The 22,522-nt window shown below is 48.1% G+C and overlaps 1 protein-coding gene across 7 annotated transcripts in view; it reads right to left on the bottom strand.

The window, feature by feature from the left end:
• Nucleotides 1-2,883: 2,883 nt before the first annotated feature.
• caskin1 (CASK interacting protein 1) overlaps nt 2,884-22,522 on the bottom strand; it is a 135,172-nt gene continuing 115,533 nt past the window's right edge. For 4 of the 7 annotated variants that reach the window (XM_061712069.1, XM_061712071.1, XM_061712074.1 and 1 more), the window contains 12 exons: nt 22,086-22,204; nt 20,866-20,947; nt 20,349-20,458; nt 18,064-18,174; nt 16,359-16,460; nt 16,094-16,232; nt 14,466-14,612; nt 9,936-11,122; nt 9,534-9,839; nt 7,986-8,541; nt 6,203-6,704; nt 2,884-3,575 (listed from right to left, as the gene is read on the bottom strand). In XM_061712069.1, the coding sequence (XP_061568053.1) occupies nt 3,479-3,575; nt 6,203-6,704; nt 7,986-8,541; nt 9,534-9,839; nt 9,936-11,122; nt 14,466-14,612; nt 16,094-16,232; nt 16,359-16,460; nt 18,064-18,174; nt 20,349-20,458; nt 20,866-20,947; nt 22,086-22,204 (3,458 nt within the window). In that variant the 3' untranslated portion in view covers nt 2,884-3,478. The remainder of the gene's footprint in view (nt 3,576-6,202; nt 6,705-7,985; nt 8,542-9,533; nt 9,840-9,935; nt 11,123-14,465; nt 14,613-16,093; nt 16,233-16,358; nt 16,461-18,063; nt 18,175-20,348; nt 20,459-20,865; nt 20,948-22,085; nt 22,205-22,522) is intronic. The other 3 variants (XM_061712070.1, XM_061712073.1, XM_061712072.1) reach the window with 3 other exon arrangements.

Raw genomic sequence — 22,522 nt, 5'->3', positions numbered from 1 at the left:
GAAAAAGAAGATCATGAGGGGGAGGTAGTAGAATCATCAATACATCGAGTCAGATCGCAAAAAGGAAAGATCCCCTGATTTGGTGCATACCCATCTACTGTATTTAAGTCAGACCAGAATCACAAAGCAAGGCACGTTTAAAGAAAAACAACTGGAACAATGAAAAATAGAATAAATGTGACAGACAAGAGTTGCTTGCATAAACACGCTTCCACATCTGGACACATGTAGGCAGATAAAACAATAAATAGAATGATAAAAAAGAGCATTTATCCAAGAACATCCCAGCATGGTATCCTACAATGATTCATTAGCGGTACTGAAGCACGGAGAAGCACTCGGGTCTGTGCACTTTGAAAAATACTCTCCAGGATGACACGTATCATAAATACACTTCTTATTTCCCCCAAATATCCATAGACATATACATATATATATATATATTTTTTATAAATGTTTGATGTCATCAGAATTTAAATACCAAAGCTATTCTCTGAATTATTATATATTTATGAGTTTGGCTGCGTTGAGATCACAAAATCCTTATTTTCTTAATGGGTTTGAGTGCAGATGAAATGCTGATTACACCAGTTTGTGGTCAGTTACGTCTGAATAAACCCGCCCGTAGTGCACGCCCCCATGCTGATAAGACTGCTGATGTGGATTGTCGTGCCACGCCTGCTTTCCCAGCGGCGTAGCGTGTCGTTGCAGGTGAGAGCACCTGCCCGAGAGACTTCAATTAGTTGCTAGGTAACTAGAATAAGCAAGACCTCCATCAAAAACCCCTCAGCAACGGCTCGATTGAAACGCACGGACGGTATGACAGAGATGTGACAATGTGGATTATAGAGACAGTGAATGTACGTCATAAGTTGCTCCAGCAGTTCCAGATGTGAGAAAGAAACGACTTTTAGATGTTCCGTTTGTCAGGCAACGTGAGCCTGAGCGCTACGACTGCAGGATCATGTTATAGGGGGTATTTAGGGGTACCGGCCTAATCATCACCCGGATCTATCTGAACAGATTCAGAGAAGACTAAAAGCGGGTTCTGGACTGTCCAAGGCATTTTAAATCCAAGGAAGAGATGTGTTCGGAAGGAAATCTAAAATGACCACTTAGCAGAGCACCCAGAAGTCTTTGCAAGGAAGACCCGTGTAAGGAAGTCCCCCCTCATTGGTGTACAGCTGCCCAGCTGCCATCGATGAGTCTCCAGGGGAGACGGGTTTCAGTTTCCATGAACGTATAAAGACTGGACTCCTGGACCACTGGGAAGAGATGGAACCCGTCTTAGAGTTACGGCACATCCGGGTGACACAAGGGAGGGATAAGGTGATGTATCAGGCACGCAGTGTGTCTGTTGTGCACGTTTGTGTCAGGTAACTCAGGTTTTTTACGACAGATTTAAATTCCCGGATGGCACAAGTTTACTCCGGGATGATGATTGAGTCCTGTTGAGTCACAGCAGTCTGACTCCGGCTCTGCCGCCACCACATCCCCGTGACCTAAAGCTGCTACATCTACAGTCTGACCAGCTCACGATCAGACCCCCACGTTGCTGGGGAAACGGTACGGAAGAGTATTAGGGCCATGCAGGGGGAAGAATATTTGAGAGGGGAAGATTTTTTTTTTAATGTGCACTTCGAGAAAAAAGTTGAAGTGTCGTGATCAATGTTGAAATAGAATTTCAAGAATAAAGTTGAACTTTCGTGAATAAAGTCGAAATTTCGCCTTTTTTCTCAACATTTCGACTTTTTTCTCAAAATTGTATTTCAACATTAATATCGACATTTCAACTTTTTTTCTCGACATTTTGACTTTTTTCTCGAAGTGCATACTGAAAAAAAAATCTTCCTCCTCTAAAATGTTATTTTTATTTTTCTCCTGTGTGGCCCTAATACTCTTCCGTAGAAACAGTGATCAAACACGCAGGAATGAACATGCGGGACTAAAAAATGTCGGACGCGGTCGGTTCTTAGTAGCTGTTTTTACAACCGATCACTGAAAAACCTGGGATGTGGAATCCCACGTTCCTCAGCACCTTGGAGGGGGTTTTGAAGCAGCAAAGGGCTCTGGGAGAACAGCAGTGTAATGCCATGTAAACTGTAATGAGCTGTACAGAGATGTGATGCTGTTTTTCAATGATCTGTATCATAAACAGACGTTTCATCTACTCTTTCTCTTATTTTGGGGGTTTCAGTGGTGAAGGGATGGCGCTCTGTTCTGGGCTCATGTTTAGACATCTGGACCGCCGCCCGCCTGACTGACTGCTGCTGCAGCTCGCCGGCGTTACCAGGCCTTCTCCCCGGGGGGAGCGCTGGGGCGTTCAGGGACCTGGCCTCACCTCACCGTCGCCGTTTCCTCCTCTAAGCTGCTCCTACCGCACCAAACTGTTGTGAAAGTGTGTGTATAGTGCCGGGCGTGCAGATGTGATGAAGCCGGGGCTGAACTGAACCTGATCCTGATATCCTTACAAACGCTCATGCACACATCTGTCACATCTGTCTCTACTCACGCACGCACACACGCACGCACGCACGCACGCACGCACGCACGCACGCACGCACGCACGCACGCACGCACGCACGCACGCACGCACGCACGCACGCACGCACGCACGCACGCACGCACGCACGCACGCACGCACGCACGCACGCACGCACACACACACACACACACACACACACACACACACACACACACACACACACACACACACACACACACACACACACACACACACACACACACACACTTATGCTCACAAACCCCTCAGAAGCTCAATAGTCTCATTTTGGTCACAGTTAAAAAGTTTTTCCACCAAATCATTTTACATCGTCACAACACCAGAGGTCACCAATCCACACAGAACCAAGACATCAAACCAAAGAGCTAGAGATTTATATTTATCGGAATATCATATATTACTGTGCTAATGCAGGACTTTTTCTGTAGATATAAACTCTCCATGCTTAGAATGTACACATACCATACTCTGATCATTAAATAGTTGATGCTTTAATCAGAATTAGTACTTGTTGGCGTAAAGAGTCCATGTGGGAGTTTGATTGCAGTCTCCTCCACCTCGTCGCATTTCTTCACCTTCTTGTGTTTTTTTTTTCTATTTTCTCTCCAGACAAGTCATTTGGTCCTTTTCTCTCTCATCTCTCTTTTTTAGTGCCTCCATCCCTTCTTCTTTATTGCTCCGCTCTGCCACGTGTCTGTCCGGGCCTCTGGCCTCAGGCGCTGCCCGCTCATCGTTTTCAGCACCGAGCGACAACCGCTGAGAGGAAGAAGCAGAGCGGCGACGAGCTGACGGACAGATGGCAGTGGAGAGCGGAGGGGCGGTGGGCACGGCAGAGAGGGAGGTGGAGAGAAGGAGCTGGAGACGTGGAGATGGAGAGGCGCGCTGCCCGTTGTGCCGTCTGAGTCTTTCCTGATGCGTGTGTCGTCGCGAGGACACGCTGATTGGTTGCCGGGGTTACTCCAGCATGGCGTCCAGCTGGTCGGCCAGGTCGTCAAACATGCTGCCGATGTCGTCCAGGATGCTCACCGTGGTTTTCTGCTCCGCCACCGAGCTGGAGGCAAGAAACACACGCAAACCACAACATGAGATCAGAGAGGACACGCTGCAAACTTCCTGGGAAAGGATTCCTAACATTTGAAAAGCCTCGGTTACATCCGTCACGCTTGCTGCCATAACAGCCACATATTTGACTTCAAATGTTGAAAACAGACCGTTGCACACAGCACTTTGCTTGTGCACTGATACAAATGCCTTGCTTCAGGGCAGCGAGGCACTTTAACTGCCACTGTCTTCTGCACGGACAGATAGTAAAACTTTTGTGTTACTTCTCAGTGGCATTTTGATCAAACCACGTCACGCTTAATCAAGGAACTGGAGACTCACTGGGTCACGGGGGCTCTGAGGGGAAGCCCGGACACCCTGCAGAGGAACATCATTCCCACCACTAGTATCCGTGATCTCCACCTTTCAGTCAATGCCCACAACTCACAGGTTAACTTTTGTTCCAGAGGTGACGCGTTATGGTGCTTTTCCACTAGAACCCACTAGCATCTACTCGGCTCAACTCGGCCTGGTTTCTTTTCCACTACAATTCAGCACCTGGATCAGAAGTAGGAGGTTGGAGTGAAGCTGCTGTGACGTATTTGATTGTGTATCTAAATGAAGGAGACAACAACACTAAAGATGTAGAACCTGGAGGAGATGATAGATGTGCGGCTGGGTCTGTGGCTTGTGTTCCATATCAAGTTAAAAAATTAGAGTAAGAGAAGCTTCAAGCGGCGATGCTTTTTTTTGTCTGTTTGTCTCGGCGCTGCTGAAAAGTCAGCTGGAGCCGTGAGCAGCTACAGAGACAGAGCTCCTGGTAGATCTGGTCGTTCCTTATCGCCCGTCTAGATCCCTTTTTAATTCTCTCCTCAGCACCAGGTTTATGAACATCTGCACCTCAGAGTTGGATCATGAAACAGACTTTTGCTGCCATTGCTGGTTGAATAAAATGAACAAGAATCCGTCAGAGTCTCTTTCTCTGATTTCCTCCTCCTGACTCAGACGTCTGACTCCAACCCCCCGACCAATCGGTGGCCTGTAGTGTGATGATGTCAGATACAGCCGACTCAGCAGCTTAGAACCTCGGCAGAATAGTTACAGAAAGGTATCTACTCGGTACGGGTAGACCGCTAGTCAGCGTGTGAAATACGGGGGGGTTCGGGGGGGTCCGACCCCCCCTATTAACCCTTGAGCCCCCCTGAAGCACACAAAAGCCAAATTTAGGGGGTGTCTCAATGTTGTCAAAAAAATAAATAAATAGGCTATATAATATAATATGATAATTTGATTGTCACTAATGGTCAATTAAATATGTTTAAGAGGTCGCCATATCAAGTATTCACAATTCAAAAGTTTTATTGGTTTAACACAAGTCCTGCACCTTTATGTATGCAAATTAGCCATGTGCGCCGGTGACTTTGCATTGCAAGTCGCACGTTTCTCCCCACTTCAGCTGAGTGCGAATGAGGCTTTTCCACAGTTAATAACACGGACAGCCAGGCGCGCAACAGGTTCGCGCGAAGAAAGCCTGTCTGCACTCCTGTTTGTGGACCTCAACGGACCTCAACGGACCTCCTCTGGACAAATTCGACCCGTTTCCATTTGTCAGAAGCTGGATTAAAGCAGGACATCGCCTCTCTTCTTCCTGGAAACCAGGACGGAAAGCACAAGACGCCGAGAAAAGGCACATTTGGTCTATTTTAACTTAAGGTAAGAGGCCAGCCTGCTTAATATGGCCTGAACTCATCTGAGAGCCAATGTTTTTTTTAAATTATTATTATTTTGCGTTATGGCCTGTTATGAGTGTGATTTGTGAATGTGTAAGCTGCGTGAACCCACCTGTTGAGAGCCATCATGTTTTTTTTTCTTTATTTTGCGTGATCACCTGTTTTGATTGGAATTTGTGAATGTGTGCTAAAACATAATTTCCTGGATGGTTACATAACGTTAAATAATCAGTCATCATTGTGCAGGCTAAGAATCTGTTTAAGTGCACTGATTGCACATCTCCGATAGTGGCATTTGTTGTTATTACTGTTATTTGAATGCACAATTCATTTTCTTTGTATTTTTTTTATTTATCTAAAAAAATACATTAGCCTATTTTATTTGTTTATTCGTTTCTGCAATGCACTGGTCGTGCGCCAGTGTCCTATACATGGCATTTATTCATTAAGTGCACTGTGCACCAGTGTGGTGCTAATTAATGTCTTTTATTTATTTTAATTACCAGATTTAATTTGTAAATAACATTCTGCATCGTAATGCACAATTTTGCCTCCTGTTAGTAAAACAACGTGCATCTAAAATGCTTAAAAGTGTGCGTGTATTTGTCATAGGCTATAGTAGGCTGATTGTATTGGTTTATTGTATAGGGCCACACTGTTTAAAAAACAAAAAACAAAAAAAAACGCGAGTTAGGGACCCCCTCGAATATGGATGGGTATTACACACTGCCGCTAGTGGAAAAGCGCAAAACCGAGGCGAGGTGAGTCAGGCTGAGTAGATACTAATGGAAAAGTACCTATTGGTACTTAATGGCACATGGGCCCAAAAAAAGGCACAACCAATATCTGTTTGTAATATTGGTACATAAAAGTATGTTTATTGAGCTGACTGTGCAGAGTTACTTACTTTTCCTGCCCCAGAATCTTCTCCTCCACCGCCTGCAGAGCCGCCGCCAGCGATGCGCTCGTTTCCTCCAGTTTCTGATGCACCAAGGAGTCCACGCTAAAGTCTGTAGTGGTGGTGGGCGGGGGCGTGAACCCTCCTCCTGAGATCCCACTGTCCACCGACACGCCCCCGATGGAGGAGCGGGGGGGCTTGACGGGCGGCGGCGGGGTGGGGGTGGCGGGCGTCTGCGGCGTCTGCGGGGTGGTGGGGGTCTGCGGCGTGTGGGGGCTCGGTGGGGAAGGACTGGTGGGCTTGGCGTTGGGCGGGCTGGGAGTGTTGGAGGACGGGAAGGAGGGGGGCGAGCTGGTCTGTCGGGCCACCGTAGGGTGCTGCTTGATGGGTGCAGGGGGCGGGGTCGGGGACGACGGGCTGGTCAGGGAGTGGAGCAGCTTGGAGGGTTTGGGCGCCGTGGGCGGGGGGGCCGGCTTGGGGGACACCGGTGGAGGGATCTTCTTTCCTTCCACTGCGGAGAAAGAAAACAGGATTACTCGGTCAGGGCCGGCCCAAGCCTCTCTATTACTGCCAATAATACTGATTATTGATCATTCACACACCCACTATTAACTTATTTCATGTTCTTCCCTGTCATTACAAATACACTTGTAAAACTAGATGTGAGAACTTTTTGTTGTAGTTAGATTGTAATCCACAGTGATTAAGACCATGGAAGCAGAACAACAGATTAACAAACAGCAACTGCCCCTACTGGCCACACAGAGAAGCAACAGATAAAAGGTGAAAGAGCTGCACAGTTGCAGCAGTGTTGTTTCCATCATCCTATTGTCAGCCTGGCAGGTTTTTACCATCTATGGTTTTTAATCTGAAATGGGAGCAAATTCAGCTACAAGAGCGGCCTGGGGTTGATTTACACTCAATATTCATTTCTAGTCTGTTAACACAATTGTTTATGTAATAATATTAATTGTAATAAAATTAATTGTGTTTTTGTACAATAACATACCTGTATGAATCATCACTCACACATAAAAAAAAAAAAAAATATATATATATATATATATATATATATATATATATATATAAAAATACAGTTTAAGATTAAGATTCCCAGAATATTCAAATTTTTTTAGATCAGATATTTGAGTTTTCTTAAGCTGTAAGCCACGATCAATAATATTAAAATAATAAAAGGCTTGCAATATTTCAGTTGATTTGTAATGAATCCAGAATGTATGACATTTTTGTTTTTGTAATTGCATTACAGAAAATAAAGATCTTTATCACAATATTCTAATTTTCTGAGACAGTCCTGTATCTATATATATTTTTTTTAACTCTTGGGGGCCCCCTAGTGGTAACGGGGCCCTAAGCAGCCGCTTAGTTCTCTTATGCCTTGACCCTGTCATTGCTTGACATTTCCCCCAGTTTGTTTCTGTTTTGCCCCGCCTGTGTCCCATCTGCCCTGATTGTCTGCACCTGTGTCTCGTTACCCCCTGTGTATATCTGGTCTTGTCTTTCCCTTGCTCCTTGTGGTTCCGTACTGTGCTTCCCTCCATGTGTCCTGCCAAGTTTTTGCTCTAGTTTTTTTTATCCCTTTTTTTTTTTATCCTGCCAAGCAGCGCTTTTGGTTTTTGTAAATAAACCCTTTTTTGTTGAACTCCTGCCTTTCGCTCTCCTGCATCTGGGTCCTCACCACACCAGCCCTGACAGGCCCGGCTCTGTTCTCGGTCACCTACGACAGCGTTTCACACAGGCATCAGCACAAACACAGGAAAGTAACGAGTACCTGGACTTCCAGGCGTCCCGGGGCCCGGCAGCGGGACCTTCTTATTGTGGACGCTCTGCTGGGGGGTCGGCGGTCCTCCGTGTCGCTTTATCTGTGCCACGACGGGTTTCGGGGAGACGGGGGGCTTTGGCTTCCTCAGAGGACTTCCCTCATGTGGAACTGGAGCTCCCTGGTCCACGCTGTCCCTGCGGGCGGCTACAGCGGCGTGGGGTGGAGGCTGGTGCTGCTCCGTCACGCCGGCCTCGGACGCCGGGCGGCGCTTCACCGTGGCCGTGCCGTTCTGGTAGGGGAGCGGCTGCGTGGTGTTGGGCTCCCCGTTGGCTGCAGCCATCTCTGCGTAGCCCTCGGGCTCCTTGTCCCGGCTCTTGGGGCGGCGTTTGACCGTGGACGACTCCTGCAGGATGAAGTCGGAGCCGTTGGGGTGCAGCGGCGTGGAACTGTGCGGTCGGCGCTTCAACGTCGCTGTGGCTTCCAGCTTGTCCTCCTGAACGTAGCCGTCTCCGCCGTCGTCCTGGGGACCCGGGCCGTCGCCCTGCAGACAAACACAAAATACACACTAACGGAAAATTCATACATTCATGGTAAGAGTTGATTTTTGCACAAAACATTTACAGTTAAATGAAATACACAAATTAGAGCCCTGACTGTTTTTTTCATCCCGCTCCCGCTGCATTTCTGGCCATTACCGCCCGCACCCGCAACGTCTGTGTTCCACTCCCGCTCGCTCCCGCAAAACTCTGAGAATTCATGCTCGCACAATGATAGAGATGCAAGAGAAATCTATCTGATTTAATGTTAACATGGTAATTGTGGAGCTTGATGGATAATTGACAGTTCATAGACACCTGACCGAAAGTTAGATGCAAATCCATCATTATCATCATCGCACGCCTTTTCGCCTTTCGCGCACGCGTCAATTATGTGATTGAGGTTATAGCAACGAGAGTAGGCTGTGAATGGCTCAAACACTAATAAATAATGAACGAAACAAATTAATTTAACAAAGGAATCACGTGGCCTTTATATTGCTGTGGAGGAAGAGAATGCTGCTGACCGACTGCAGTCCCAATCCTGCGTCTCTCTTCCAAGATGCTCCACAGACACTAAACGCAGTTTCTCCAAATATCTGACTGGCTTTGCTTTGTTTTGTAAAGACCTTGTTTGAGGTTTATTTTCCATGTCATTCATTTCCACCTTGTCACTAGACTACATCCCGGTCCCGCATTGTTTTTTTTTGGCCGCCCGCAGGAGAGTTCAAACCGCGGTGTTGGGTCCCACAGGACCCGGCGGGACGCAATCCCAATGCAGCCCTCTAACACAAATAAAGTTTAACAAACACATAATTTTTACTATAAGTTCATAAATTACATATTGACATATTACATGGAACAGATAGATAGATAGATAGATAGATAGATAGATAGATAGATAGATAGATAGATAGATAGATAGATAGATAGATAGATAGATAGATAGATAGATAGATAGATAGATAGATAGATAGATAGATAGATAGATAGATAGATAGATAAACATATAGATAGCTACCTGTGCTTCTCCTTCTCCTCGACCCTGGCGGCGGATCGTGAGACTTCCTTCCTCTGCAAACGGCAGGTTCTCTGCTGAGCTGTTGCTTCCTCCCGAGCTGGGCTGGGTTGAGGACGGGGGCTGAGGTGAGGAGGAAACCACAGGGGGAGAGGAGGCCGCAGGCTGGGCGGAGGGTGGGGGGAAAGACAAGGGGGTTGGCTTGTCCCGCTTTGCGGCCGCCACCAGCTCGGTCACCGGACCGCTGATGGTCCGACGGCGGTTCACGACCTCACCATCCAGACCGATGGCATCACGAGTTTTCCCCACCTGGAGAACACACAACAATGCAGTTACCCATGTTTGGCTTCATGGCCGATTACCGATATGTCGTAGTTAAAACTTTTAAGGAAACAGCTGTATTACCTGAAGGAAATTCTTCTGCAGAGCCATGCCTTTGGCCCCGCCTCCTATGGAAGACATCTCTAGCATGGCGGCAATGCTCCTCACGCTACCCATGCTGACCGTCTCCACGGCAGCCGCCTCCACTGACATCCCGAGGTCGCTTGCCCTTCGCTGTTGGTGGTAAGGCACATCCAACATCCCCCCCGTGGTGGCCAGTGTCTGCGGTTGTGCGTTGGCATCTGTCAGGTTGGAGTTGGAGCTGGAAATAGCCGAGCTGGAGCGTTTGGGTGGAGGCGGTGGTGGACCCTTTTTCTTCTGACGCAGAGCAAAGGACGGGGTCTGATTGCGGACGACGGTTGCGCTCTTCTCCTGGTTGCGAACGGAGTGGCTGCGGCTGACGCGGTGAGTCACGGTGGCGTATTTGCCTGGTTCCCCTCGGGGAACAGTCGCGCTGTGTCCCCTTGGCACCTCTCCCTCTTTTTCTCCCCCGTTCCCTCCTCCTGCCTCTCCTTCCCCTGCCCTCCCATCACGCTCCCTATCTGAGACGGCGTATCGGTTGAGGCTGTGTGCACGTTTCTTCTGGAGAGCCGAGGGCTCTGCTCCGTCTGTTTCGGCCGGTTCAGCCTCAGGTGGTAGACAGAGGAGTGGGACCTGTGGCTGCTGGCCCTCCCTGACCTCAGTCGCCTGTGGCTGCGGGTGGTGCTGCGGGTGGTGCTGTTGGACCGGAGGTTGCTGCTGGGGTAGCTGACACGGAGGTCCGCGGTGGGTTGGAGACTGAGGAGGCTGTGGACGCAGCGCCTGAGTTTGCTCACCCTGGAGCACCTGGGAAGAGTGTTTGGGCTTGGACTGGGGGGACGCTGTGCTCTGAGCAGAGGAGGTGGAGGAGGAGGAGGAAGTCCTGCTCTTGGTGGGTGTGTGTGGAGGGGTGTAGGGAGGTGCAGGCTGGGAGTGGGAATGAGGGTGGCGGTGTTTGCCTTGTGAGGAGACGCTGCTTCTGTGGGAGGAGGTGCTTCCCTGGCTGTTCTGCTTTGTAGTCCGCGCCTCCTTTTTAGGCGGCCCACCTCCTCCTGTCACGACTTCGTCATGGTCTTTGCTCAGAGTGCGAGCTCGCTGAGCCTTGACCTCCTGACCTGGTTGGGTCATGGCACTTTGTAACTCTCTGCTCAACTCGCTGTCCTGGAAGGTGCTCATCTTTGGAGATATGACCTCTGAAAGGTGGGAAAGATTTTAATTTAATATTAGCAGAGATCTTAAAGAGGCTATGACGGTAATTAGGTGAGTAAATTTTAATTAAAAGTTTTTGACCACATGGAGCTCTCATTTTACTGGAAAGTTACAGTATAGCTCATTAAGAGTTTATCATTGTCTTTCAGAACTGCACCAAAGAGTACGTTTGTTCATTTCTGCGCAATCCAATAATTACACAATGACTTTCTAAAATGACTCAGCTCCCTGGACAGGTCGCCAGTCCATCACAGGGCCACACAGACAGAAAAACCACCACACACTCCCTCCTACGGCTAATTTAGACTCACCAGTTAACCTGGCATACATGTTTTTGGACTGTGGGAGTAGCCAGAGAACCAGAATTTCAAACCAGGAGCTTTCTGATTTAATTTTGAAACTCTATGAAAATTACCAATGAGCTTTTGAAGGAAGCCCACTCCAGTCCCCAGTCCTGTTAGGTCTTAGCCTTTGACGCTATTTCTCATGGCACCCTCCTAAACAGACTGGCATCTCTTGGCGTCTCTCATACACCTCTCACTTGGTTTTCCTCATATCTCTCTGGCTGCACATAGTTCATATGACTCAAATCTCACACTTCAAATTAATTCCTGTCACCATAAACTTCCATTCCTAAGCAGACGAGAACCAGCTCTACTTCTCCAAACCCAACTCTTCACTTCCACCTACTTTCCGTTCTGACTGCCTTCAGGAAATCAAATCTGTCCGATCTGTTATCTGTCCGATTTGTTCCCCGTTGCCATTCCCTCCTGTACTGTTTGAGGGGCTAGACTCAGAATGAAGGATTGCTGATTGAGGCGGCACATCAGGGACTATGATCCCTATTAAAGAATCAAGGTGATTGGAAAAAGAGATCCCTTTATTTTCTTAAGAACGCACACAGGATATGGGAAACACACACAGAAAGTCAGAGCAGCTTCAGTCTGCTCAGTAGCTGGTGCTTGTCAATATGGCTGAACATGACTGACCTGTTCAGATTGTGCGAATGCGGTTTCACCAGTAGAAGGTGTTCCCTTGTTGGGTTTTCTCACACAGCCACCCCGAATTGTCCATCTGGAGGACATTTGAACTCCCAGTGAAGTTGGTGCTATCCTCAGAGTCACTGATCTTGGGAAGTTGAATGAGCTGGACGACAGGCTGGACGTAGGTCTCGTCCAGAGAGCTATGTCGGTTGTATGGTGAAGAAGAGGAGTGGCATAGCGTAGGATACCATTTACAGACACTTTAGTGGTGACAGCTTTCTCACTGTAGGGCAAGGAGTCCATTTCCCAAAGGCGCTCCACATTCCTGAGAAGCTTGCTGGAAGCTAAGGCTGTGGCAATGCGCAGGCACTGCTGTACTCCAGGTGAGAGATGGACAGTATCAACTGGTCCTTGAAGCGACCATCCCAGCTTAGTGCAGATAGCAACAGGTTCACCTGATGCTCCTGCATGTACTGGTTGGACAGGAGTGATCAGCTGGGGCATATCAGACCCAATTAGGAGGTTGGCCACGATTCACAGGGAACAAGGGAAGTTCTCGGAGGTGTTTGTATTTCCTGCTCCAGCACAGCAACTGGATAAGTATGTTCAGCAAGTGAAGGTGCAGCATATCAGGTACTTTGCAGATGGCCGCAGTGGTGATGATACCTTCAGGGAGACTGATGCTTTGTTTAACGCTTTGGTGCACAGTCTGCAAGGGTAGAGTCTCTAGGTGGCAGACAAGGTTGAGCTGTTGCATCACTTGAGGAAGGATGATGCTCCTCTCTGACCCGTCATCGAGTACTGCATAAGTCTCCATCTTTTGGTCACTGTTAAGGAGGTGAACCATGACTACCTTTGAGACCTGTTGGCCCGATGTAGATACACCTTTGTGGAGAGTGGACTGAACGTGTACACCTTCCGTTCGATTTCGTGGACTAGCTCATGCAAGACGGTGAGGTGTGTCTCCTTGCAGGTTCGTCAGGGGCGCTTAAGCGTGTACCGGTCCTGGGTGTGATTGCGTCCACATTTTTGACACCGTTTGCCATCCTTGAGGCACTTCAGGATCTGATCAGTGGTCAACTTCTTGAATTCCTCACAGGAATTGAGCTAGTGGTCTTGACTGTTGCAATATGGACAGAAAGGTTTGGGCTTGGGTTTGACCTTGCTCTATGCAGACTCCACTGAAGATCTCTCTTCCCTGGTTACCCTGTCAGCTACATTGAAGCACACGGTATTTGGCTTCTCCTCGGGTTGAGCGGTTCACTGATCCTTGCTAGCTGCTCGGGGAGTATCCACCAGTGCCACTGCTCTACTGGAGATCTGCCTTGCTTGTGACTTGGTGTGGAGCAAGGTAGCCAAGTCCTGAAGGGTGTAGGTTTTGTCAGTGCCAGTCTGCAGAATTCCACATCACAGGCATCAATGAAGCCATTGCGGTAAATGGGAGGATGTTGCTCAGCAGACGACATTGGGAACACACAGTGGGAACCAGCTTGTGAAGTTGAGAGACCCTGAGTGGGATACGTACCACCTGAGTGACATGTACGCCTACTACATCTGGTATGGATGTATTCGTAGTCATCCAGGTAAATAGGAAGGTGATGTTCTCTCAGTGGACGTCTACCGGGCTCTATGTTGCCTGATGCTGCGTTGTCCAGGATCTTCCTCTAAGGTTGCACTCAATCAGCTCGAATGATTAATGTTTGAGGGGCTATACTCAGCAAGAAGGATTGCAGATTGAGGCGGCAGATCATGGACTATGATCCCCATTAAAGAATCAAGGTGATTGGACAGAGAGATCCCTTTAGTCTTATTTCCTCAAGACGCACACAGGATATGGGAAACACACACAGAAAGTCCGAGCAGCTTCAGTCTGCTCAGTTGCTGGTCTGCTGCTTGTCAGTGTGACTGAACATGTCCTGACCTGTTCAGACTGTGCTGCTGCCGTTTCACCAGTAGATGGCATTTCCCTTGTTGGGCTTTGTCACATGTGAGCGTAAACGGACGTGAACGCAGGGTCAGATAGCAGGTATATTCACCCCCTTTACTGCTCCCCCTCCACCCGTCGCACCACAACGGGAAGCAGAGCCTTCAACGCTCTGGACCTTCCTCCCACCTGAGCTTCAAAACCTAGACCCACTTCCATCATTCAAATCTGAACTTAAAACCCAACTGTTCACTTTGACCCTGTTATCCAATTAAGTAATGTTTTTATTCTAGTTTTTTTTATTGAATTTCTTTTTACTGCTTTTGTCATTTCTTAATTTTTCTGTAAGATGGCCTTGGGTGTATATGTATTATTATAATTGATATTAATTAAACTTAATTTATATCTTTGTTATCTCACCCTCTGGAGGAGGGCTCTCCATCGACTTGACTTCCTGCTGCTGTGTGATTGGTGGGGGCTTCTTTCTGAGGGACCCATCCCGCCCGTCAGAAATACGCTGCATTTCAGCGAGCCGCTTAACAGCCAGCATCAATTTCTTCTGATGACCTACAACAGTGACATACTGGAGTTAGAGTTCAGTCTGATAAAAACTATGAGAGAAAAAGATTTAAAGCTATTATCCATGATGTTGGAGAGCTAGCAAGATTTGAAAGTGGCACCTCCTCTAAGCCCCGCCCCCTCCTCCCCCTCCCGTCAGCGCTCCTTCCAAAGCCACGCCCCCACAAACTTTGGGGAACGCGCATTTGCAGGAGTCGAGTTTTCCAGGACATTTTGGACAGCACATTTTCAACAAAACTATCCCATGTCTCATTCACCTGTAAGCGAGGCCGGTTTTAGGGGGGGGCAGGGGTGGGCTGTGCCCACCCAAACGTGCATCCTGCCCACCGGCGTCTCCATCCCGGCGAGAGTGGAGAGCAGAGAGCGGAGGTGGAGGAGCTGGTGGTGCGCTGCAGGCTCTAGAGTCACGGCTACGCCGTAGGCTATGGCGTACCCTACGGCGTAGCTGTGGCAACAGAGCCTGCACGGCACGCAGCGCTCCGCCAGCCGCACCGGCGCTCTCCGCTCTCGCCGGGATGGAGACGCCTACATCCCCACGGACCCCCATACTGCTTCCGAGCCGGCTGCTGCGGCTCTTCAGTGCGGCTTCACGTGAGCCTGCGGGCTGCTGCTGCTGGGCGGAGAGTCCTGCAGCAGCAGCCCGGATCGCTCTGCTCCCCGCTCTCACACCCAGCGGGACCCAGCCGCTCTGGAATAACTACATACTGGGGGTCCGTGGAAGAGGGGAGGGAGGGGGGTTACACTGGGACACTGTGAGCCGTGGAGGACCCGTGGGAAGTGGACACGGGGGGCTGGAAGCGACTGCGCGCATGGGACAGGGGCGGGGGGGTCGTGGGCGGCATGAAGGCATCTGATTGGTTCTTTCCCCCCCTGCCAAGCCTCTGGTCCTGGACCAATCTGTTTCATTCGGATCGAATGAAACGGATTGGTTAGAGTTTTTACATGATTTAAGCTGGGAGGGGGAGGAGGGGGCGGGGCTTAGAGGAGGTGCCACTTTCAAATCTTGCTAGCTCTCCAAAATCATGGATAATACCTTTAAATGTATAATATAATGATGATTATTGTTGTTGTCGTTGTTATATTGAGGGGATGGGGGGGGTCTGAAGGGGGGGTTCTGAAGTCATCGACTAATCACTGCACAGCATTTACTGTCTTGTAGTAGTGTAGTAGTATTGTTTTACCCTGCGTAGTGCACTCAGGCTATCCCACAGTGCATCATGATCAATAGTGTACAACCACTGGTTGCTACGTTAGCCAGCTGTGATCCGATAAAGCAATGACACAACGAACGGCACCAACAAGATCACGCTTGTTCATGGCCTTTGAAGGCCTTTACTAGTGTTTTAGCATATTTCCAGCATACAGGATCCAAGTCCAATGAGCAACTAGAAACATACCAAGCTGGATTAACTTGGTAGTGAACATTTACACAACCAGAGTCACAGGAAACACACGTGTACATGTCCCACCTAGTTTGGTGATGCCTATTTCCTGCAGATCTTCCCAGGTGATGTCTGTGATGAAGTCGATGTTTTCATAACCGTTTTGCACCAACACCTGGTGGTACTGGCTTAAACCGATAGCAGAGAGCCACTCCCCCAGGTTGGCCTGGAGAAACAACAGGAAGAACATTATCATATATATGTATGTATATTTTTTCCCAAATGAGTTAACTTCCCTCCAGGCTTTAGCATGACAGCAGAATGACCTCTCGTGCACGTGCGTGTTACTCACAGGTTTCTGCTCCGGCAGCCACTCGCTGACACTCAGCTTGTTGATCTCAGTCGTCATCTTTTTTCTGTGACCTGGTTTCGTTATTCCAATCGCTGTCAGGTCCTATGAGCAAAGACACACGTGAGTGAGATGGTACATTTATTATTTAGTGATTGTTGTTGTTCTTTTTTATTTTATTTTTCTACTGTTTTATTTATTTATTTTTTGTGCTTATGTTTGAGATAAAAGATACCGATCATGGGCTGTCCTGGCATTTTCTTTCAGAAAGTGTAGTAAAACCTTACTGTGATTTCATCTCCCTCTCTCCCTCTCTCTCTGTATCCCTCTCTCTGTCTCACACACACACACGCACACACACACACACACACACACACACACACACACACACACACACACACACACACACACACACACACACACACACGCACACGCACACGCACACGCACACGCACACGCACACACACACACACACACACGCACACACGCACACACACACAGAGAATAGTGTGACATCTGATGATAAGCTTCAGGCAATAAAGGGCAAAAGAGTGAAGATAGAAATGCTTCAAAATCAAATTATAAAGGAAACAAAAGCAAACGTTTGCGATGACATGAAGTGTCTGAAAGACCGGATCAACTATGTGGTATAAATCAAATTCATTCTTGTTTTTCTACTAACATACTCATACTTTAATTCAGAGTGAAGGTTTGATGAATTTATATACAAATATTCATCAAAATTAGTTTTTAATTTCAATGTGATTCATTAAACAATAACAATAATAGACATGGGAACACTAGAGCATGTACACCTCAGCCCTATCGGCAACAATCTAGATAAGGAGTAAACTGGAGGTGCAGAGAAATCCAAGTAAACATGCACAAGTAGACGGGGCCGATCCATTATTTAGTGAGGTGCGTTCGACTCCCCGACGCTAGATGGCGCCACACGCTCTTTTGCGTTGGCGGTTCTTCCGGTTCCTTCTTTGTTGTTTGTCTTCTTCTTCTCCTACTGTGTTGATATTCTGGCTTTCGCTGTATCGTCCCTTCCAGAAGGGGGAATCCCGGGGCAATCGCTAGCTTGGCTAAGCGTGGGTTGGTATACATGACAGAATAACTCGGATTAGGACGCATTATCTGGCACTAAAAGCTCGATCTCAAGAGCTTCAGTTCGGTTCTACTACAGCCCGGCTAAGGTGTATTCATGACTTTGAAAACTTCAATATCGGTCAGATTAAGGCAACAAATCGACTTTCTGTTAGTGCATGTAAACGTACTGTTATTTTGGCACTATTTCGATTAAAAGTAACACGTTAAGTGTAACTTTCAAGTGTTGGTATATATTTTGGGTGTGACATGCTTCCCAACACCTGGACTGTTAAATTGACCACACATGATGTGACCAACACTTATCAGTGTTAACCCTGAGCACCTTACAGTGCAGGTGTAACTGTGGTTTCTGGGGTGGGGACAGGACAGTATTAGTGTACCGGCGTCAGGGGCAACCAGACAGGACTATACGCTTCACAGTGAAGGGATAGACGTTAAACCAGTGCAGAAGGAACGGGACAGATGAGGACACTTGTTCAGTGGTTTTAACTTTTCATGCACAAATCAAACGTGCAGGCTTGTTTCCATAGGGGTCCTTGGTGGTGGGGAAAGATCTCTTGGGGGGGTTCAAGGGGTCAGGGTTCAGTTGCCTTACCTCGGGGGTCATTCGGCTAATGGTGGGCAAGTCATACCCAGCACCCAGGAAGTTTGGAGCGTAGACCTGCAGCTGAAAGTCGCTCAGCCATTGGACAACGGCCTCTGAGCTCTACAGGAGAGAAGACATGTGGTCACTGGCGCTGCGTCTCGCTTCGTCAACGGCCACCTTTCATCAACAGGGCCAAGCAGGGTCAAACAGAGGTATCATATATGAAGTGAATGTCTGTCCGACTTCACGGCACCTTTATGAATACAACACCAAACCTGGCTGGGTTTTGTCTCCCTCCTCTGCGCTGAAGTGAAAACCAGGCCAGCGTTGGGAGGAAGAAAGACCTGCCTTCAGTTTGACAGGTTCGTCTATGAGTTAGCGTATTGATTGAATGTTTGGTGAAACATTTCTTCCCTGAAACTAGCAGAGGAAAGACGTCTAAACACGCGTGTGTGGAGGAGGTTCATGGGTAATATTAGTACAGGTGGGCCCAGCTGAACAGATGCACTTACATTCAAATTACAGCACACAAAATAATGACTTATGTACAGCGATCGGGCTTTTAATATCTCGTACGACCTATCACCACAATATATCACTGGACATGATCAATTTCTCTAAAAGGAGTTAAAGCTACTGTGCTGTGATACTGGTAACTGCATCTTTATTTTCCTGTGTCCTCCTGAGTTATTTTCTATCGTAACGTCAGCCCAACGAGCCCAACGAGCCAGTGAGGACGGCTTCAGGGTTTCCCACATAAGTGCTTTGCATGAATATCCACTGGATGGTACGTAGGCATGTGGCCGCTACACTTAGGTGTTTTAGTCTGAGGTCAGGTCATCTCTTTTCTAAGTCAGGGACAGTTCTTTCTTTCCCACCACGTGGCACTGCCGGGTTGTAATGGACACAGAACAACCCCAGTCTCTCCATCTCTGTGATCTTGTCTTAAAAACAGATGGCTCTCCTCTTTGGTACATCTTTTGCCCCTAGTGTGTTGGGACAGATTCCAGCAGACCCCCGTGACCCTGCACCGGATTAAGTAGGTATAGATAATAAATAAATGAATGATACAGACCTTTCATAAGACGGGAAATGGATCAGAGATTTATAAATCACAGGCACATATGTCCTATAAGCACCTGCGCAGCGGAATACATACAGAGATGGGATATGTACTGTTTAGTTCACTAAAGCAAGACTTATTGCTTAAATATTACTCTCGTTCGGTCTCTCACTCTCCCGGTTTCTCTTCCATCACCACTTTCTAGAGTCCCTCAACTCGCCTCTCGCACGATGCCCACGGTTTCATTGTTGTTGAGGGGCGTCATTGTGCGCAGTTGGACAACTTTGATTACAAACACCCACGGTTGTTTCTTTCGTCCTCTTTTTTTCAGCCATCCAATTACCTCCTCTTTCCCACTGTCCCTCGAATATGGTTGGTGTTCCTTAAAGTCTTTCCTCCATGGAAAGGGAGGTATGGAGAGGCTGAGGAATCAGGGTCCTACTATAGCTAACAGATGGCCGTCAGGACATCGCTTACATCACAGCACGCAAGCATACTGCAGGACAGTTATGCACACATTCCCCACAACCACCTGCCATTTTAATATTCTCAGCTGTTTATCAGGTTGTACTAATAGATCATATCATACAATTACACACCAAGTTAAATCCATGAACTAACGCACACATACAAACACACACTCTCTAAAAGGTATCATCTTATCACGCCTCCAGTGAGCTGAGGCTGCACACTTTTAGTGTCACGCTACTTCACCATGCACATTGACGTGCACGTACACACAGAGTGATAGCTTTGCAATAGTTACGTTTGCGTGTATATGCTATAATTTCAGAGAATAGAAGTTTATCCCCGCAAAAAGAAGAATAAAATAAAATAAACTGCAATGGAAGAAGAGAAGCTGCAACAAAGCAAGTGAATAATGATGAATAGCTTGTAGGAGTCAGAAGAGGACATGATTCTCTCTCTCTCTCTCTCTCTGTCTCTGTCACACACACACACACACACACACATGCATCTTGTTCACAGACTCATCACACACTCACCGTGTCGTGGCTGCATCCCAACACTCGCAGCACTGAGGAAGCCAGCTGTGAGAGAAACCTCTGTGACATGGTGGTGTGTTTGCGTGAGCGTGTGCCTGAGTGTGTTGGAGGCGACCGCGGAGCCGCAGTCACGTCATGTTGCAGTTAAAGGCTGGTGGCGCCTGTCTGCGGGAGACTAGTGTACGTCCGCAGCAGACTGAATCTGCGGGGATTTGGGACTATCCTACCTTCCCTTCGCATGGTCCGTCCCCCTTCCTGGTTGCCATGGCATCATAAGGAGGCGCTTCATGGAGTGGACAGCCCGATTGGCTGGACGTTCGAGAGGAGCTGCCAGAGCCTGTTGGGGGAATATCATTGGCCGTCAGCATACCTTTGTATGCAACAGATGAGTTTACTCATTAGCAATCTGTACTCTACTCGTTCTCCTCAGTCTGACTTTTGCTCAGCAAATCAGATTCTTGGTCTTGGTGATCCAAGAGAAACATGCCAAACCAATCGCACCTCTCTACACTCCCTCCTACGTCCCCCGCCTTGGCCATCTGTTAGCTAAACACGCCAAGATCTGTGTGTGTACAAGTGATATGATGGAATTTTATTTAAAAAAAAACCCAAATGATGACTTGTATTTAGCTGAATACTCCTCTCTCACGTGGTTAATCACACATGCAGACATGTGATGCTCGTTAAAACACTGAGTGAACCGAACAAAACAGGGATGGAGCTGAACAATCCCAGCAGGCTCACCGGGAGGTTGGTCCACGGACTTGGGCTGCTCCATCAGGTGCTCCTTGGCTTTGGCCGACTGGGACAACACTGTGGCCAGAAGCTGAAAACACACACAGACGCATTTTATAAGCCACACCGTGGATTTGTATTAACCACCCTAAAACAGCTTAAAACGTCTGCATTTAAGCAAACTTTTGTTGGGTTTTTGGAGGGACACTTCCTCGGCCTCCCTTCATTCACAACAACAGCACTTGATTATCAGTATGATCTTTGAAACCTCAAAAAAGCTTTGGTCAGACGGCAAGTTTTGTTTTCGTTACTGCTTTAAAACTGATTGCAACGCAGGGCTAAGCTTGAGTGGGGATGTTGTTAGATGGCAGAACCAAGACTTTGAGGACTACCTCAATCCCATCACCACATCTTCCACGGAGGAAGCTGAGCCTGAGGACTCTGTGGTGGGCTTGCCCGTTACTGGCACTGGGATCACAGAGGTGGTTAAAGTGTTTCACGGCAGACGGCAGGGTTTTCTGGGTATGTGACGTCCCCCGCTGAGTTCCTTGAGACTCTCGAGTGATACGGAGTTGTCTTTGGTTGACATGTCTCTACGAAATCGCATGGACATCCGGGGCAGCACCCCTGCGTTGGTAGACCGGGGTAAAGGTTCCCCTTCTTAAGGAGAGGGTGGGTTTCAATTACAGGGAAACCACACGCCTCGACCCCCCTGGTCTGATCTGAATTGAGTAGCTTCCGTCCTGGACCAGGTCCATACCCTTGCTAGGGTCCTAGAGAGCAGTTTACAGAGTTTACACAAGGGGTCTACGTGTGAACTGTGGACTTGGAGAAGGCATTGACGCAGGTCCCTGCAGGTATCCTCTGGTGGGGTTGCTCCAGGTGTGTGCGGGGTGTACGGGGTGTACGGTCCGCTGTTACTGGAGCTACAATCCGTGGAGCAAGAGTTTGGTCCGCATTGCAGGTAGTAAATCAGATTCCTTTCCAGAGAGACAGACGCTTCTTACAGATTTTCTTCTGAGACCAAATCTGAGACCGTGGTTCTTGGTTGGAAAAGGGTGGAGCCGCCGCCCACTCTTCTCTGCGACAACGAGCTGGAAATTACACGCTAAGTCTCTACGGTCATCCTTTAAATTGAAGTTCTAAAAAGATAATCACTAAAATCACACTTTGGTAAAACACTCCGACTCTTCAGTAAATTATGTTTGTTAATGTGCGTTGCGTGGTACCTTAACGCCCTCAGCCTGCGCGTGGAGAATGTGTTGCCCGCTGCCGGCGCTCTGACCGCTGCCCGAAGACCTCACACTGGTCACGCTTCCAGAACTACCCACGCTGCTGCGATCGCCACCTGCAACACACGGACACGCACGCGCACGAAGCACACACGTGCAACCACAGGTCCATGAAACCACCCACACCACACAGGATTTGGTCCATACAAATGGACGCATGGTGCAGTCACCACATACACACACACACACACACACACACACACACACACACACACACACACACACACACACACACACACACACACACACACACACACACACACACACACACACACACACATGCAAACAGAGTGGTTAAGCTAATATCCAGGGCTAGCTTGTTAGCGTTGTGACTCTCCATTGAAATGCACTGTGGAGTGTGTAGTTGGAGGGAC

The sequence above is a fragment of the Cololabis saira genome, chromosome 21, assembly GCF_033807715.1.
Source record: "Cololabis saira isolate AMF1-May2022 chromosome 21, fColSai1.1, whole genome shotgun sequence".
NCBI lineage: Eukaryota > Metazoa > Chordata > Actinopteri > Beloniformes > Belonidae > Cololabis > Cololabis saira.
The sequence above is the reverse complement of the archived record's forward strand: the minus strand, read 5'-3'. Positions and strand labels throughout refer to the sequence as shown.